Source organism: Saccoglossus kowalevskii, chromosome 1, assembly GCF_978046115.1.
Source record: "Saccoglossus kowalevskii chromosome 1, keSacKowa6.1, whole genome shotgun sequence".
Lineage (NCBI taxonomy): Eukaryota > Metazoa > Hemichordata > Enteropneusta > Harrimaniidae > Saccoglossus > Saccoglossus kowalevskii.
This window is the reverse complement of record NC_140641.1, coordinates 20556351-20575393: the sequence shown is the minus strand read 5'-3', so window position 1 is coordinate 20575393 and position 19043 is coordinate 20556351. Positions and strand designations below refer to the sequence as shown.

General features: G+C 34.8%; 1 protein-coding gene across 1 annotated transcript; it reads right to left on the bottom strand.

Moving 5' to 3' along the window:
* Window positions 1–16421: 16421 nt before the first annotated feature.
* LOC146750423 (N-acetyllactosaminide beta-1,3-N-acetylglucosaminyltransferase 3-like) lies at window positions 16422–16865 on the bottom strand. The gene has a single exon (XM_085496786.1). It carries the CDS (start codon window positions 16863–16865, stop codon window positions 16422–16424), a length of 444 nt encoding a protein of 147 aa, XP_085352912.1.
* Between the last annotated feature and the right edge of the window lie 2178 nt (window positions 16866–19043).

The window sequence follows — 19043 nt, the reverse complement described above, 5'->3', positions numbered from 1 at the left end:
TATTGTCAATTCTTTGTGTTCATTATTCATTTACGTAATTTGTCCTCGGTGCATTTACTGGACATTTGTCACTAATTTCGAACGTGTTTGGCCTTTACGCCCTCCCTCGACGGGAGATGAGTTTGGTAATTTTAACTAATGCGTTTTTCTTTTACAGTGATCATTTTAATATATGCAAATAGCCCATTCAATGTCATAATTGACTCCTTTATCTATAGTTTGGCTTGGTCATGGCATTAATTCAGTGCGATAAATTGTGCAAGCCGCTCAACTGCACGACGAGCACTGTGACCAGTGTGATAATAATATGCTTCATGATTTAAATGAAAATATATTTATATTTGAAATTGAGAAGTCTATCAGATGCTTGCCAAATAACAAGACTCCGTGCCACGATGACCTTGTAATAGAGTCATCTAAACATAACTGAAAATACATGTCTTAATACTTTTATTCATGCAGTTGTAACTTTCTACCAATCTGGTGCAAAAACAATCATCTGGCTACTGCACAAAAAGGATGATCGTTCTGATGTGAACAATTACCCTTCTATCTGTAACAAGTAAGATTTTAACACAAAACCTAAATTCATTTCTGAACCTCTGTGGTCGTAAAAAATAATATATTATTTAAGCGCAATGTGTTTTTCGGCGAGGCTACAGTACAAGTCGCAACATTATCACATTTCAAGCCATGGCAACAAACGTTAACAATTGAAAGAAAACGATTCATTTTTATTGATTTCGCAAAAGTGTTTTACACGATACACCACGATTTTCTGTGGTCGAAACAAATCAAATATGATATACATGACAAATTCTTGTCGGTTATCCGCTCAATGTACAGTAACTCGAGTGTAATTTCATCTGGTGGTCTCACTGAATAATTTAAGTCAAGGTTGTACACTAAGCCTTATAATATTTACTATATTTATCAAATGATCTCGTTTCATACACTATTACTGTTAGAATTTTAAAGAACTATTACATTGACTCTAGAACTATTCAAAACGATATTATAATCACTCAATCATTCTGCATTCTAAAACAGTTTATTCAAAACAAAAAATAAGTTTAAACAATTTGATTTCAGTATTTACAATCAATAACTTTCTGGAAGTCATGAGGAATGTCTTTTGACAAACTATATATATAACATTGCCAATTAAGCTTACTTATGAAACATAAATTATGAAAAAAACAGCCACAAACCACTGAACTCAAATCAAAATATATAACTTACAGCATTCCTCAAAGTGAGGATGAAATATATATATATATTATGCATATAGGTTTCAATTTGCATTTGGGGAAACCATTGGTAGGATCACATTCACTCTCAGTTTGTAATCCCCGCTGCGAATGCCATAGCTGCCCATGTTATGAACTGCTTATTGAACCGAGGAATATCTCCGATCCTCAGCGTTGGATGCAAGAAACTATTGTCCTATCGGTATACTACCTAGTTGCAGTAAACTCATTGAATCAACCTTTAGACATTGCTGGAAACGTCTTTCAACAAATTTATTCTTTTAATGAAATCACATGACGATGTCATTTTGAAATACCTTGGTGAATATGAATTTCATACATTAAATGTTAGGTACGAAATTTCAGATTTATTTTAATATTTACTATACAAACGCACAAATGTTCTTTGTTTTGTAATCACTTTATGGGCCGAAGGCCTTTAATATTTGTGAATAAAGACCATATACAGAAAACATTAACAATAGATTTGTTTCCTTTGTTATATGTATTAACATAAAAGGGCCATTTTATATGACAAACAATGACATTCTACTTGAACACAAGTCACCTGAAGATGAAGAGCCCCCACTTGTCAGATGAAATATATGAATTAATAAGTTTAAAGTTATATGTATAAAATCGGGTAGGAAGATTGAGTTGAAAATCAAAAGTATGTTACTCAAAGTTAACAGCTAGGACATCTCTTTTAAATTTGGTAAAATTTGCATCAATTTAAAAAAAAATCACAATCAATTGAAAATGGAAATTCAGTAAATATTAAATATGCACATAAACTTGTTAATTAAGTTGAAACTCAATATTGCATAGTACATATCGTATATTGACAGATCAAGTAAGTCTAAACCAACCTTGGTCTCATTTGGACTATTAATTCCCAAGATATCAACACAAATTCTTTAAACAAGAATTCAAATTAGTAATTGAATATGCAAATGATCTCATTAATTGATTCCTTGAAAAAATAAATCAATGTGCATCTGTACCAGTGGTCACTCTGTCTTTGTACCAAGTCTCAGCAAAATCGGTCCAGGCATCTCCGAGAAATGATGATAATAACAACACACACAAAAATGGATTTTACAGGATTTTGACATTCAAAATGGCCGCCAGGCAGCCATCTTTGATCAAATCAGGAAATAAATCCATGTGAATATGTTTACCTCCTCACTGTTTTTTTGTATCATTGAAATCAGTATCTTTGAAGTCAAGGCATCTCTGAGAAATATCAATGGACAGACAAAAGCCATGATTAACAATCAAAATGGCTGCCAGTCGGTCATATTTGATCTTTTCAAAAAAGTAAAACAACGTGCATCTGTATAGGTGGTCCCTTTTTCCGGACGGACTGACGGACTGGCGAAGGCGAAACTACAAGCCTCTCCTCGATTTTGTCCGGGTGGGGGCTAAAAACACAACACAATGGTATTATAGCAATCATTATCAAAATGTCAGTATGATATTCAAATCACATAAAATGAAGGATTCTGTGCTACTGGATTTTCTTTTGAATACTGAGATACTCCATGAAGCTCAAAAGGTCAAAAATCTTGGACACTTTATATCGAATAATCTTTCTGACGATTCTGATATTGCAAGGCAATGTCGTCAACTTTTAGTGCAGACAAATAAATATTCTTTTGTGTAAATTGTACATATAATCACAGTATGTTAAAATGTCACTGTATATCTAGCTTGATATTTTCAACCATAATAAGAATTCACTGGATGCATCTTTTGGATATCAACTTTAAAAATTGGTTGTTATGTAATTTATTTAGTTCTGGACAAATATATCTTTTGGAGTCAGGCGCTTTTTGAAAATATGGACAAATTTGGTTGTATGCTGCCTTCAGTTTTATCCGTGTCCATGCTGTGTGCTTTCGTTTCATCATGTGGATCACGCCCGTGAATTGAATCTCTAAGTGTGACAGAGGGCATTGTTTTGCTGTATAATATCTGGATATAATAAAGGGTTGACAGAATTGTAATATTAAGAGCTATTACTTTTCACTTTATCATATATCTTGGCAGATTGGTACATTTTTAAATGTTAAATGTTTAAATGTCTCAACTCATGTTTAAAAAGGGTACTGTTGGCAAAATGTGTAATTTAAATTCTTTTGTAAATACACTGGACATGTGATCTGAACAAATGATATTACTGTATTATTTGTGAATGCTTGGGTATTATGTGTGGAGTCAATGAACTACCATCCATGTCCCAGGTACATGATTGGTAATGCAGATGGTGGAAGTGTAGAGAACACGTAATATTACACGTTACTTACTATTCCATTTATTGTTCTCCCCGATGATGCGCTGTGCTGTGACACTCTATTTGATTGGTAGTGGAAATTGAAAAGCCAGTTATAACATTTTGTTACGAATATATCACTGATCGCATAACAAACGTCATGAAATGTATGGTCTAAGAATAAATAAATCAGCGAAATTGAAGGAGTCTATGTAGAAGCAGTGTTGCCCAAAATTGCAGAAAGTCACGAGAAACCACGTGGCAATCCAAGATTATGCCGGGTTGACGTTAATATGCTGTGCTGTCTAGTGGCATGTTATACTACATGTTTAGACTTATCAATGATGTTTTTAGGGCAAGGTATTTTTAAGTGGCCGAGTATCAGAATATACCAAAGGTTTCTGGATTTGGACAAATTATTAGGGTGTGTGTCGCTGCCCGGCCACTGTGGACTACAGGCGAATGACTACCAGTCGCATCCACAAGTGCCCGGGACATTACTAGATTGTTGTATTTGTTTATAAATACTTTTTTGTGTGAATCATTTCACATTAAAGCAGGAGTCGGCAAAATGCAGAATTTTCTGCGGGCATCAACAACCAAATTGCCAAAGGGGAGGAATGTTTAGACTGAAAATACCCCGATCCCAAGTTCTTTCTAAGCTTTCTTCGATTTTGTATTGTCTCCCATAATGCATTGTATGTTCAGAAGTGCAAAATTTGAACTTGGGTACAACTCTCTTAATAAAGAGTGTTGCCGGTGAAATGGGTCATGGCATTTTGTCATTTCATAGAAAATATAGGTATTTTATCACCATTAAATTCGCTTGCTATAAAGAAAAACGTTTAATTCAATTCACGTGGGTTTAAGGATTGGAGCTGGTGATCATAACGTCTTCTCTGGGAAATGATAGGGAGAATGCAGAAACTGTTGAGAGGGGAGAATTAAGACAGTATGAACTGGATGGGAGAGAGTAGATACAACTGCGTGTCCAGAGGACAGGCAAAAACAAAATGAGCGGGGAGAGGGCAGTAGGTAGCAAAATTGAGTGGGGAGAAGGCAGCGGGGAACAAAAACTGAGTGGGGAGAGGGCAGATGGAGCAAAACCGAGTGGGTAGAAGGCAGCGGGGAACAAACACTGAGTGGGGAGAAGGCAGTGGGAGCAAAAAACAGTGGGAGGGCAATTTAATTTGGTTAAGAGGGAGGGAAGTTGCGAACAGATTGACCTCTCCCCTCCAAATTAAATTAAGCCTTAATAATGTACATAAATTAGGTTACTCTTGATCAAACATAAATACCAAACATTTTTGCAAATTTACTCGTTGACTTCACCTGATATGATGTTTGTTATGACTGACGTGATTCAAAATGGCGGCGGATCAAACGAAACACTTAAAATTGGGGTTTCTGTGAAGGTCGGACACCAAACCTGACGACATGTAATGAATAGTTTCATATAGATTAAAGGAGGTATTATAGTAATTATGTTTTTTATATTAAATTATTTGAATTACTATCATATTACTACTTCATTTCAATGGTACTATTTAGTACGTAACTGCGCCTTATAAAAAATATAGTTCAAGTACAAAAAAAAATGTTGGAACCATTACTTTATTCTTTGCAGCGATTACTTTATTTGAGTTGATGCTCAATATATCGACTAAATACCCCAACCCTTATCCATACGAGAACAAAACTGACTTCACGTCACAATCGACTTATCTACAGTCTAGTATCAAGTACGCACACAGACACATCCATCCATGTTTTTAATTACATTTTGTGGTAGAATTAAATGTGTTTCTCCAGTTTTCGCGAAGTCGAGAAGGTGTCATTTGTATATTGTTGTCATAGTGAAAAACAGCGATTCGACGCATTGTACACGGGGAAAACTCGCCACGCAAGACGCTCTTCATAAAGTACAAGTTGTGCACTAGTTTAACTCCTAAGTCACGAAGAAGAATTCCTAGATGGAAACAAAAATAGAAACAGTGTTATCAGAATATATGGATCTGGACACCATCTCCAACCAATCAGTACGGAAAACCATATACATGAGATAAGCCACTTCAACAAATACAGTATTTGGGGAATAAAGGTAGACGCACTGCTCAATATTGCATGATATCTAGGCCAATTTAAGCGATTACCCACGTTCCAACTCCGTTAAATGTACACTAATGGACGCACCACCAACCCATATTCGTTGAAAGCACACTTTGTGCGATATATATAGAGCACAAAGTGTGCTCGAGTTCGTAATCAGTTGCTGGGGAGTTCATTATTGCTATTATATTATAGCGAGGTGGTTTTTCTGCAGCTCCGTCATGGGCTGTGTATTGTCATAGTGTACGTATGTTACGTAACTCATTTTGTATATTTGTTTTTATTAACTCATCACAATGAGGTTAAAGGTTACAAAAGAAAATTACAAATAAAAATTAATCAAATTAAAATGACTAATAGTTTAAAGGACAACCAAAACAGACTAAATTGAAGTTAATAACGGAAATATATATAATAAAAAAACAAAAAACTATAAACTGCACACATAATAGATATAAAAAAAGTTAATGACTAAGTAGGTGCTGCTGTCTAATAACAAAGCTGTATTTCAGATATTGTGCCAGAGGAATTGTTAAGTTATTATTTGACATTATTTTCATGAATTTATTTTCAGGTGTAAGATTTGTAAAGTCAGGAATAATCTTTTCAGCTTCATTGTATAAAATGACCCTCTCTTTACTATATACTGGGCATATTATGAGGAAGTGATGTTCATCTTCAATATCATTTTTATTACACAATTTGCAGATTCTGTCGCTACTTTTGATTATGTTGTGTATGTGATTGCTCAGTCTGAATTTAGTTAGAGTACTTTTCAGTTCTTTATTTTTTAGCTTAATTAAGTAGTTTTCCAAAATGAAGTTTGTTTTAAATTTGTTGTAGGTCCTCAGTTTGTTTTTTGTATTAGTATTTTGTTTGTTATCATCATTAATTAAGTTAATCCAATGCTTTATAAATGCATTTTTTATTTTGTCATATATCCGTGACATTTGTGACGATTTTAGTTCATTATATTCATTGATAGTTTTGTATTTCAGTACTGAGTTAAGTTCATTGTACCACTTACTTTTTACAGTCTTGTTAAGTAGGAAGGCTTCCTTAATAATAGGGTTTTGAGTTTTGTTTAGGTGGTTTGTACATTTTATTAACTGCCTTTTAATAAATGAATCGATAGGGTATCTACCAAACTCACTATAAATTACCAATTTCGGAGTGCATTTTGAAACCCCTAGGATAAAGCGACAGAAGCTGAGGTGTACATCTTATGTAGAGTTGAATGAACTTTCTTCAGCCCAGACTTCACATCCATATATAAGAATTGGTCTTATTAGTTTATCAAACAATGATAACAATAGTGAGGGACTGAGGCCTTCATTATGACCTAATTTGGCTTTCAAAGAGAATAATGCTTTCATTCCTTTGTATTTCAGATGTTTCATAGCAGCTTTAAATTTCCATTAAGGCTGAGAACATCACCTAAATAATTATGATTTCTCACAATGTTAATCTAATTCCCTCTCATTAAGGGCATTCTGGAGACCACTTTTGGATTTAGAAAGAATAAGTATATCATCTGCATACATTAGACAGCTGGTTGGTGTGTTATTTAAATTTGGTGGCTCACATGATTCATGATCCAGGGTATTAGTTATGTCATCAATAAAAATGAGTGAAGGACTTAGATTACACCCAGTCCATCTTTAATTTTTATTTTATATTTTATATTACTGTACATACTTTTAATATTTTATACATTTTACCTGTCACCCCATTATCTAATAGTTTCCAGAATAGACCATCATGCCAAACACTATCAAAAGCCTTTTTCAGGTCTACAAAACAGGCATAAACTTTATTTATTTGCTTTTGCTTTTTTTCCATTCACTGTATTTGTATGCTGATTGTGGTTGAGGTGTTAATTGTTTTCAATATAAATAGGTTGTCAGTTGTACGACAACCTTTCCTGAAACCAAACTGTTGGTGTGACAACATGTACTTTTTCTCAATGAAAGTGGTTGCCTTGTAGTTTGAGAGATTTAATTTAACTCCTGCTTTATGTATGGTATTGTTGTAATTGTACTCCATGCAGTTGGGAAGATATTTGCATTGTAAATTGTGTTAAATATTTTTTTAATAGGTTTGATTAGGTAACGTTCACCGCATTTTAGCATCTCATTACAGATTTGGTTTTATGCAGTTGATTTATTGTTTTTCAATAATCTAATGGCTTGTTTAATTTCTTGTTCCTGTATTGGACCATCCAAACCAGTTTTACTAGCATCAAGTTCCTTAATTTTCCCATTTCTAAGATATAATATCGTGTTGTTCTTTTACCAGGTTTAGAATTTAATAGATCTTTGAAGTGTGTCAACCATTTATCTGGTGCTATGCAATAAGTCTCTGACTTTTGTGTATTCGCGTCATTGTTGAGTTCACTCATTTTTTTCCCAGAATGATGAATTGTTACCTTGAAGACTCTCAATTTCATTAAGCTGTTTTTTTAAAATTGTTTACGTGTTTTGAAGAATCTTCTTCTAACAATAGGGTCATTAGGAAATTTGAATTAATTTAGTATGAATTTTAAGTTCATTACGTGATAAATGACAATCTTTATTAAACCATTTTTGGTTGTTTTGGTTGTATAAGCATAAAGATAGGATAATGGGACAGTGGTCCGAAATGTGGGGTAATCTATCAACAATATTGTACATAATTATAAATTGATGTAGAAATGACCCTAAAATCAATTGTACTGCAACCATTAGATGAATAATAAGTGTATTTATCTGCCAAGTCCCCAACTGTCCTGCCATTTACAATTACAAGATTACATTCAATACACATTTGGGAGAGTTTTCTACCAAATTTGTTAACACAGGATTTTGAGACACCATCCATATTATTACTTGGTTCAAAATTATCATTCACATAAACCAAGGGAAGCGGAATGTGTTGGTTTATGTCTTCATTAATATTATCAGCTAATTCCCCTATTCTAGAATTAAAGTCCCCTAACAATATGGAATGGCCAATGACCTGTGTAAATCGCATCTGATTCATGTACACATCATAGTAAACTAGACAGTGCATCTGCTTAGCTCATTGAGTAGTAGGACCATGAATCCACACAGCTCGTCGACCAAATTATTGGTTTGAATAAACTTGGGCCTCATGCGTTTACGACCCTAAACGTTAGCCTTCTCGTGTCCCCACTATAACTATCAGTTAGTTAAAACAATGGCGACATGCCAAAAAGTAGTTTTTAATCTATGTAGCATGTATGAACTGACAACTTCCATTAGAGGTGCCTTGTATATTATTTCTGTGTATGCGTAACTTATTTCCTTGTGTATTTCCTTTATCATTATTATATAGAGTCGTCTTGATATTACTTCGCTGATGCCCAGCTTTCAGTTTCACTGGTAACTAGCTTCACATCCAAATTAGTACGCTTCATTTATTAGTGTACTTATTAGTCTGGAATCCAGAAATTCCGAGTACACTCGAATGGTCTCGCGATTCGCTATGAAACTACGTAGTCGGCATAGAACTCTGTGTTATCACTGATTGGCTGTCTCTATGATTTCAGTACATTACCATTGGGACTCGCGTGCGCAGACTGTTCCATGTGTAAGGCCACAACAGGTCTATTCACTAGTTTATTATTCGCCGATTTTTCTGAATCTTACGATCATATTTTAAGCCCATATTTAGGCGTATGTAGGCTTGATATGCGTGTCACAGTGTTGTGTGCCTTTTCCCTGTTTATGCTTGTTGTGGGAATTATTCAGAAATATTTTATCAATATAAAATACGCCATTTATTGTGAAAGGTTTCAATCGGTAGATACACTACAATATGTTGACATAAGTTGGTTTCTATGGACAGCCTCAAGGCTACGTCCAGATATCCATATCATGTTGTTGGACAACAACGACTAAATAATATGACCGACCAACGACGACGACGGCCGAGAATGAAATCACTCCCGTCTTTTTATAGAAAAGACGTCAAGGGTCACGTGATACTCGTTATGTACTTATATTGGCCAAAGCAGACCCTGTGATATGTAAATATAACAGTAATTGGCGTACTGTTGGTATAGTAATTGTATTGAGCGTCCATTAATGGAGAGTTCACAATCAATACCAAAGTAATAAAACATCAATACAATAGAATGTTAGGTAACGCTTGGTAACCTTTTCAAAATAAATACGAGAATGACAGGGACCTTGACGGTGGCATAAAACATGGTTTAAGATCATTTGAGTGCAGTGGCTTGTAACAGGAGTAAGGGATGTTGCATTATATAACAATATATTCTTGGAAAGCATTCACCTCACCGCAGTTAATTTATTTACAGTTTCACGGATTATTTTTTAGAACAACTATCTATGTCTGTTTTTTAAATGTTATACTCAAACTTACCTTAATAGTGTTTATATTTAGGAATAAATACTTACTTGATTATGTAATTTGTTTATCGTATGTTATTGTTACTGTACAATTATATCCCTTGTTCATTAACACTTTCCAAAATGGTAATGATGTTCCTGGTTGAAACACTTTTAAAAATATGTTTCTAATAAAATTAATTTTAAATGTGTTGTGGTAATAAGCACTTTTTATACATGTTCGGCCTGGTGGAAACACTATTTAAAGTGTTGTGATAATAAGCACTTGTTATATATGTTCCTAGTGGAAACAATTTTCAAAATATGTTTCTAGTAGAATCACTTTTAAAAGCGTTTTGATAATAAGCATCTTTTTATACATGTTCCTGGTTGAAACACCTTTCAATACGTGGTTCACTCTACATAATTTGTTACTAGTATGTGCAAAAACATTCCTGAAACACTGACTGCAAGTGTTTTCATCAAATACACTTTTCATAATTATGCATATTATAAACACTTTAAATTGAGTGTTTTCAAAGCTTATAAACACTTTAAGTGACTTATCACAAAACACTAAAAAAAATATTTCATTATGTAAAAAAATACCCCATTTGCGATTTTAATAAAAACACTTAATGTGTTTAATTATAAAACTACTGATTTTAAAACACTTAAATTTACAATGTGTGCACATACGCTGATAGTTTTACGATTGCTAGCACTTGTATGTTCTTTGGTCGTAGCCGTATCCTATTAGTCCAAATTTCACGATATATATAGATGACTGGCAACACTGAATCAAAGATTCGATTAATTATTATTGTTCAATGGTGCGGATGATTTTATGATTACGTACATGCGTTTGGCTCATTTCACGAAATGTGTTTCTTATCACTACGATAAGCAGAACAAACGTAAGTAGAAGAGCAAGTACGAACACCATGGCAAGTTCGGCAATAGTGGGATCCAAGAAGAACGCACATGCTTCAAATAAATGGGTGAAAGAACAAAAATTTGTTTCGACCTGACGAAGCTCGTACGTGAGCGAAACGTTGCAAATAAAGTGTGTACAGTTATAGTGGTTATTTGCTTCCATTTGTGTTCTTTTGCGATAAGCAGAAAAACGAAACTACTATATTTGCATCCAGAATCCCCATTTAATTTATTATATTTGAATTCGAATGGGCAGCATTGTTTTATCAAACCCAACTCTCCTCGAGGCACTAGCTTGGCATGGCGGAAATCGCGTGGATTTGTCGAATTCTCAAAATATTAATAATGAAGGTCAGTTTAAATAATTACGTATGTTGGCACTATATTAAAGACATAGGCTCATATTTATATACAGTAAAATTATCTAATCTTTTACTTTACTAATAATAACAAGACACATTATTTTTAATTGGTCTAATCTCAAATATCTGTTTCCATATTGCCATGTATTTCATCGAACGCCCAAAGCTTGTGCGAGACTCGGAATCACCAGTAAAAATGTACGCGAGGCACACAAGGGGTTTATAAATAGTTTTTCAAAATGGACAAGGGAACCCATTTTGACATTTTCAGGAATCAAAGGGGTCGTAATGACATTTTGAATTAGTGTATATGTAATTAAGGGTGTTTTTTTCTTGTAAATTCAAGGGGTGTTTCGTTTTTCATGAACATTTGTTTCAAGGAATGGGTTTTGAGAACAGACGAGGCAACGAGACGTGTCGCCCACCAGGACAGATGAGGACAGAAGAGATTACCCAACAATTTGTTCTATTCCAATGTCGAAACTCATGATTGTTATTTGATGTGTAATTTATTAATAGACATTCAAACAGTTTATAAACCACGTCTACAGGCGTACCTGTAGTTGATCAGAATTCATTATAGCGAATAATTGACATTCTTGACGTCATAAACTTTACAAAGCTGTAACCTCCCCCCTCAACAAAATATGATTCTGAAAGTCGATCTGTGTGTTATGCTCAGCTAAATTGTCTCTTTCTTTTTTCCAGAGTGTGCAGCAATTCGGCAGAAATATATTTACAAAACCTTCGCATTTGAGTATTTCGCATTGAGCGTATAATTTTAGGAATAACTATCTTTAACAAAGCACAATATAATATATACCTGAAAATACGGTTCAATGTTTTGACTTGCCTTTTGGCAAAGCTATTCATATCTGGGCACTACAATGTGAGAGAATTAGGCTGATGGGGATGTTATTCGGAAACATTCGAATGCGCGACATGAAAACTGAATGGATGGGTAAACAAATGCCAACCGGAAGCAAGAGAGATACCATCGATTCTGAAGTCGATGGACAATAAATCACAAAATAAATCTTTATCGTCCAGCCTTTGACATACATAGGTATATTGATGTATACACTGTAAATATCGGAAGCACGTTCATGTTTTTCATTAAAACACACCGTTGACAGAAATGTGTCATTAAAGTGTTTATTGTCAGAACATTTATGAGTTAATGCATCCAACTTTATGTAAACAGTAATAACAAAATTGAGTGAAAAGTTTGGAGACGCGCGAGTAAGAATTATGGTATATATTCCAACTAGGCAAGGACATTACCTTCAGAAAATAATTTTATTTCAAGCTCTAACCAATATGGTCTTATCAACTTAAGTACAACTAGAAATCGAGACTCGTGGTGAATTAAGTATCTCGTGGTCTAACAGATTTTATTAATCCACATTTGGTGAACGGTAGTTGTAGTTCCAATCACATCTGAGCATTCCCACATGTGATTCAAACATGTGATTTATCTCGAAAAATTTTCAAATCTTTCAACCCGAAACATAAGACTATAAATGTTTCGCAAAATGTTAATGTATAAGACTCATTTGTGTTCATGAGAGTAAAACACTCAAACACTTTTTTTCCAAATTGTTTTATCATGAAGCACTTCCTAAAACAAACATACATGTAATGTTTCAAGATAAAACATTGGACTATGCATGTTTCATAAGTGTTTATGTACACGACATGTACACAGTTTCACCAGTGTAACTAAAACACTTTTCTTACACACACATGCAATGTTTCAATCTAAAACATCCGATTATATACAGGACATTTTAGTATGCCGTCTACGGTATGCATCTATAATGTACACAGTATTTATTATCGACTGTATGCAGCATATGTATTGAAAAACATGCTCACACACGTCACATTAGTCAGCAAGTCATGCTGTGCATGTAGCGATCAATTTACCGATTTTAGTATTTTGTGAGTGTGCATACCATGTACCTGCCACACGTTTTAAAACCGATGGAATTAAACGTGCACGGTGTTGTTATCAATGTTCGAGTTAGTAAGCTGGATGACGCTGCGCCAAACAGGCATTAATTCCTTGTGATCTAATCATTAGATTCAATTTCTTTACAGCTCCTATTCTATTGGCGGAGCCTCGGTGTTGAATTCCAATATGATGATTACCACGCACCTGGGCGAATTTGCGCCTAATTTAAACAAGCTCCTCTAAGCCTCTATTCCATTCAATTGTTATTTAGAAATTTAATTAATACAATAAATACAATATGAAAACAAATATTGAACAGTAAATAAGTTTGCTACTTTGCAAATATTTTGAGATACCTTTCGTAAACGATAGTGGACATTAATGTATGGTGCGTGTTCAAGTAACTGGTAACTTGTGTCGTGCTCACGCTCATTCATGATTGAATTATACTATCGGGAGTGTGTGGACAGGTGGCATACTCATTGAAGAAGCAATAACAACTTGAACCGTATAACGACTTTTTTTGATTTTCTGAGGAAAGAAGGGAACCGGAAGTTATCTTAAACAAACCTGAATGTATGATGATATTGTTACTCCGTAACGAAGCGTGTGGCAAGTGTAATTGATAGATCCAGCGTCGGCTGTTGTGTACTGTTGCTGTTGCAGCGGCCTCCATTCATTTCTTTATGTGCGGGATAAGTCAAGTTAAACTCAAGTTCATGAATTTATTGATTCAAATATAGCATTGCTTGAAACAATAATGATTAATATTTAAACATTACTCACTGCATTTTGATAATATTATACTTTTCAGATTGTAAGAGAAACGATCGGAGCGGACAAGATGATACTGCTAATATTCGGAATTTATTTTGTCCTGTTAATATGGGTTATTGTTAGTTCAGTGCCTTCGTCTTCTATGCAAGAAGAACTTTGATTTAATAGGTAAATATAGTTTCAAAATACCACTCTATCCGTTTTAGGGGTGATTTTAAAAATGATAAAAATAAGCAATGAACCCATTTGACGGATAGAATATTAAAAGAGAAATGAAATAGAATAGATGTAGTGCATATATTCAGAGTCGAGGATTGAGTGTGAATGGGATCGCAATAGATGAAATTAATGATTTTTTTTATGTCCCACTATTTTTCCCCAGGAATTTGATGTGCCCGGAGGGATTGCATCAGAAACAACAATACCACATGGGAAGAGATATGGCCTTTTCATTTATGTCATTGAAGAAAGGGTTCAGAAAGATGTTATTGTTCGTTTCATCTGTTTTGTAGTATCAATGTTCACAATTACTGGATATTGTATTTACAGTTTCACGAATTATTTTTTAGAACAACTATCCATGTCTGTTTTTTAAGTGTTAAACTCAAACGTACCTAAATAGTGTTTATATTTAGGAATACATACTTACTTGATTATGTGATTTGTTTATCGTATGTTATTGATAATGATGTTCCTGGTGGAAACACTTTTGAAAATGTGTTTCTAGTAAAATTACTTTTAAATGTGTTGTGATAATAAGCACTTTTTTTCTTGTTCTTGGTTGAAACACTTTTCAACACTTTACATAATGTATTACTAGTATGTGGAAAAACATCCCTGAAATGTTGCAATAAAAACTGCAAGTTGTTAAAGTGGGACAAGCTTATAATAAACACTTTTAATGTTTTCCCACAAAACAGTAAAAATGTGGTGTTGTAAAATACCTCATTGTCATATTTTAAAACACTTAAATTTACAATGTATGCACATACATGCGTTTGGTTCATTTCACGAAATGTGTTTCTTATCACTACGATAAGCAGGAAACTCCCTATGTGCATATACAATTCCAATTTCATTTATTATATTTGAATTCGAATGGGCATATTCGTAATAAATACGTATTTTTGTATTATGTTTAGGATATAGGCTCATATTCACATACAGTATACAGTATACTTATCTAAACATTTACTTTACTAATAATAACAAGACACATTATTTTTAATTGGTCTAATCTCAAATATCTGTTTCCATATTGCCACGTATTTCATCGAACGCCCAAGCTTGTGCCAGACTCGGGATCACCAGTAAAAACGTACGCGAGGCACAAAAAGGGTTTAAAAATTATTTTTCAAAATGGGCAAGAGAACCCATTTTGACATTTTCAGGAATCAAAGGGGTCGTAATGACAATGGTAGGTCCTTTTTACCATGATTTTGAATTAGTGTACATGTAATTAAGGGTGGGTTTTTCTTGTAAATTCAAGGGGTGTTTCTTTTTTTTGAACATTTGTTTCTAGGGATGGATTTTGAGAACAGACGGAGCATCGAGACGTGCCGCCCACCAGGACAGATGAGGACAGAAGAGATTACCCAACAATTTGTTCTATTCCAATGTCGAAACTCATGATTGTTGACAAATTCTAACTTTATTTGATCTTTAATTTATTAATAAACATTCAAACAGTTTATAAACCACTCTACAGGTCTACCTGTAGTTCATCAGAATTCATTATTGCGAATAATTGACATTCTTGACGTCATAAAATTAACTGGTATTGACAAAGCTGTAACCCCCCCCCCCACACACACACACACACACCAACAACAACATCTGATTCTGAAAGTCGATCTGAGCATGCATAAATAACATTGGCAGGCGCATTGCTACTTTTTTCTTTGATTCATGAACAAACTTCCGAGTGTAGTCGATGGAACTAACGAGAGTGCCGATCAAAAACGGGACTATTTTTTGTCCTTACATAATGCTCAGCTATATTGTCACTTTATTTTATTCAGTGTGTGTTAGTTTAAACACTTGGCGTATTTGCTTTCAACCATGATGTAAAATATTCAATCTTTCTGCGTAATATTTGTCAATACACTCGAGTACCTTCACCTTCGTCGAGTTTTGAAATTGAAAAGTTTGCAGAAATGTATTTACATACCTACATTTACGTCATCGATCGGAATAACTGGTGTATTAATTGTAGCCTTATTTAGTTTCGGAACTAAATCACCAGATATAAGGTAGTCAAAGTGGATAGTCGGGGTAAGTTGCATTCGGGGAATCATCTATGAAATGTACCATTTGTGAACTGGGTTTCTGGTTGGCCTAATATTTTGCCTTATTCTACCAACTAGAAGATCTTGCTTCCCTGCGTACGACTTTAGCATGCTATACATGTGAAATGGATTCACAAATAATGTCGTCATCCGCCTTTAGTAGAAAATGTATCTTAAAAAGGAACGATGCGCTCCAATGCAGAATCAGTTTCATTTTTAATGTGTTGTTATAATAGTTATCTATAAAATCACCCTGTATAATGTCGCCATGGGTTCTGCTCTCCAGATTAAGTTTCCATTGAACCTCATGGTCTTCCGTCTCCGCGACGAAAAATACGTGCCTAACAACCAATTTTCTCATTTTCAAATGACGTAACCATGTAGACCGAAGAGACTCTCTCAGATCGAAGTTATAGATTGCACTGTTGATCATGACTAGTAAGTCAACATCGTAGTTGCAGGCTTCTGTCTGCTTGAACGTGGCTTCCGGGCTCCCTTTTCGTGCAATGGTTGTACGAGTAAGTTTGGTTCTTGATAGTTCGGTATGCCAATGCATTATGGAAAAATACACCAGTATGACGATGGGTAGAGGCAGCAATTCGGCAGAAATATATTTACAAAACCTTCGCATTTGAGTGTTTCGCATTGAGCGTATCATTTTTAGGAATAGCTATTTTAACAAAGCACAATATAATATATACCTGAAAATACGGTTCAATGTTTTGACTTGCCTTTTGGCAAAGCTATTCTTATCTGGGCACTACAATGTGAGAGAATTAGGCTGATGGGGATGTTATTCGGAAGCATTTGAATGCGCGACATGAAAACTGAAATTGAACAAATGCCAAGCGGAAGCAAGAGAGATACCTTCGATTCTAAAGTCGATGGACAATAAATCACAAAATAAATCTTCATCGTCCAGCCTTTCACATACATAGGTATATTGATAGATAGTCGAACTCCACATAGTACAAATATACTTCGACCGAGCTAACATCTGTACGCCCTCGCAGGTTTGTTACAATAAGCAGGGTCAAATAGAACATAACAATGTTCAACCTCTAACAGAATACCCCGACTTTCAATTGCGGTCACAACCTAAACCAAGTTCCATTGCCTGCCTCAAATAAAAGTCAGTCACAAAGCATTCATTCTACGAAAGCCGGGACTTTATACTTCAAACTCCAAAATCCAGACTTCTAACTTTAAACTTCAGATTTCATAGTGATGTTTGATGTGATGAAAGTATATAAAATCGGCAATTGAGGAGGTCTATCTCTTATTCTGCAGATTTGAGATTTGAACTTGGCATCTCTAAATACAACATAAAATGGCATTCTATGGTGAGCTGGGGCCAAAAGGCAAAACATACTAGTTAGACCTGGGCTTTGAGTTGTCATACTATGTCGTTAATTTCTAGAATTGTTATTTTCCTGGCCGTTTCTCCCCCTAGTCGTAGTATCGTTACCGAATTTGCTGTGGTGTCCAATTGGATAGTCGCGTTGGTCCGTGGTGAGGGTCGCGTTTAGTGCCGAACCTTTGCAGGGGCGGGCGATACTGTCGGGAATAACCGGTATGCATTATTGTTTCTAATTATATGTGCATATACTTATATTGAACTATTCTGGTGCCCATCGGTCTAAATTATCCCTGTATTACACTAATTGTGTTATTTATATTAGTGATGAACCCGCACAGAAGGGGGTAAAAGTATTGCATATTGTTTGCTGAATTGGCAGTGTGGAGTTAACAAGTATTACATATAATATGCAGATATATTAAAGACGTGCATATATTATCAGGTATTGATCTATAATGAAGCATAATTCAAAACCCGGATACACCTTTCATTAGAAATATCTTGCACACATTGTCAGTGATATGTCATTATCCATATACAAAATCTGATTCTAAACGTCGATCTGAGCATGCGTAAACAACATTTGCAGGCACATTCCTTCTTTTTTCTTTGATTCGTAAACAAACTTCCGAGTGTTGTCGATGGAAGTAACGAGAGCGCCGACCAAAAACGAACTATTTTTTGTCCTTACATAATGTTCTTCTATTTGGTGTGTGTTATTATTAACACTTGTTTATATTGGCGTAACTAATAATATAAATTATCCAATTGTCGGAGCGCATCGATTTTCGCTGTAGCATATTGTATTGAGTTAGATTCTGAAAATATATCAAGCATAATTACTCAGTCGGCCAAATGAACGACGACGAAATGAACTTGGACATTATATAAGGACAAAAAATAGTCCCGTTTTTGGTCGGCGCTCTCGTTACTTCCATCATGGAAGGTAGTAACGGAAGGAGCCACGACGCCCCACAAGTAGCCACTTAAGCCTTTTTCCTTTTGTTTTGATTCAAGTTAATCCTGATAAGGACATTGTGTAGCTCATCTTTGATGTCGATGATAGTTTGCGATTGTTTTCACAAGTAACGGGCTAGCGGAGTATGATATAACCTCGCCGATTTTTTACTGTGATCATAAAATATATGCGCATTATGAAACTACGGTCGTCACACATGCGCACTGGGTTTTTTTAGGTGTGAAAGGTCAAACTATGCATTTTACAACCGGAAATTCAACGGGTGATCGTTCGAGTTCACAGATTTCACATGTTTTAATTATTCGCAGCTGTAACAAGAACAAGATTTCGATCGTCTCACAACAAAATTCCCAAGGACATCTAAAAAATATTATCGCGGAGAAAGTGTCTAGGTA

What these genes read in the sequence shown, in the direction of transcription:
- LOC146750423 (XM_085496786.1), bottom strand. Translation starts at nt 16,865, where the DNA reads ATGCATTGGCATACCGAACTATCAAGAACCAAACTTACTCGTACAACC.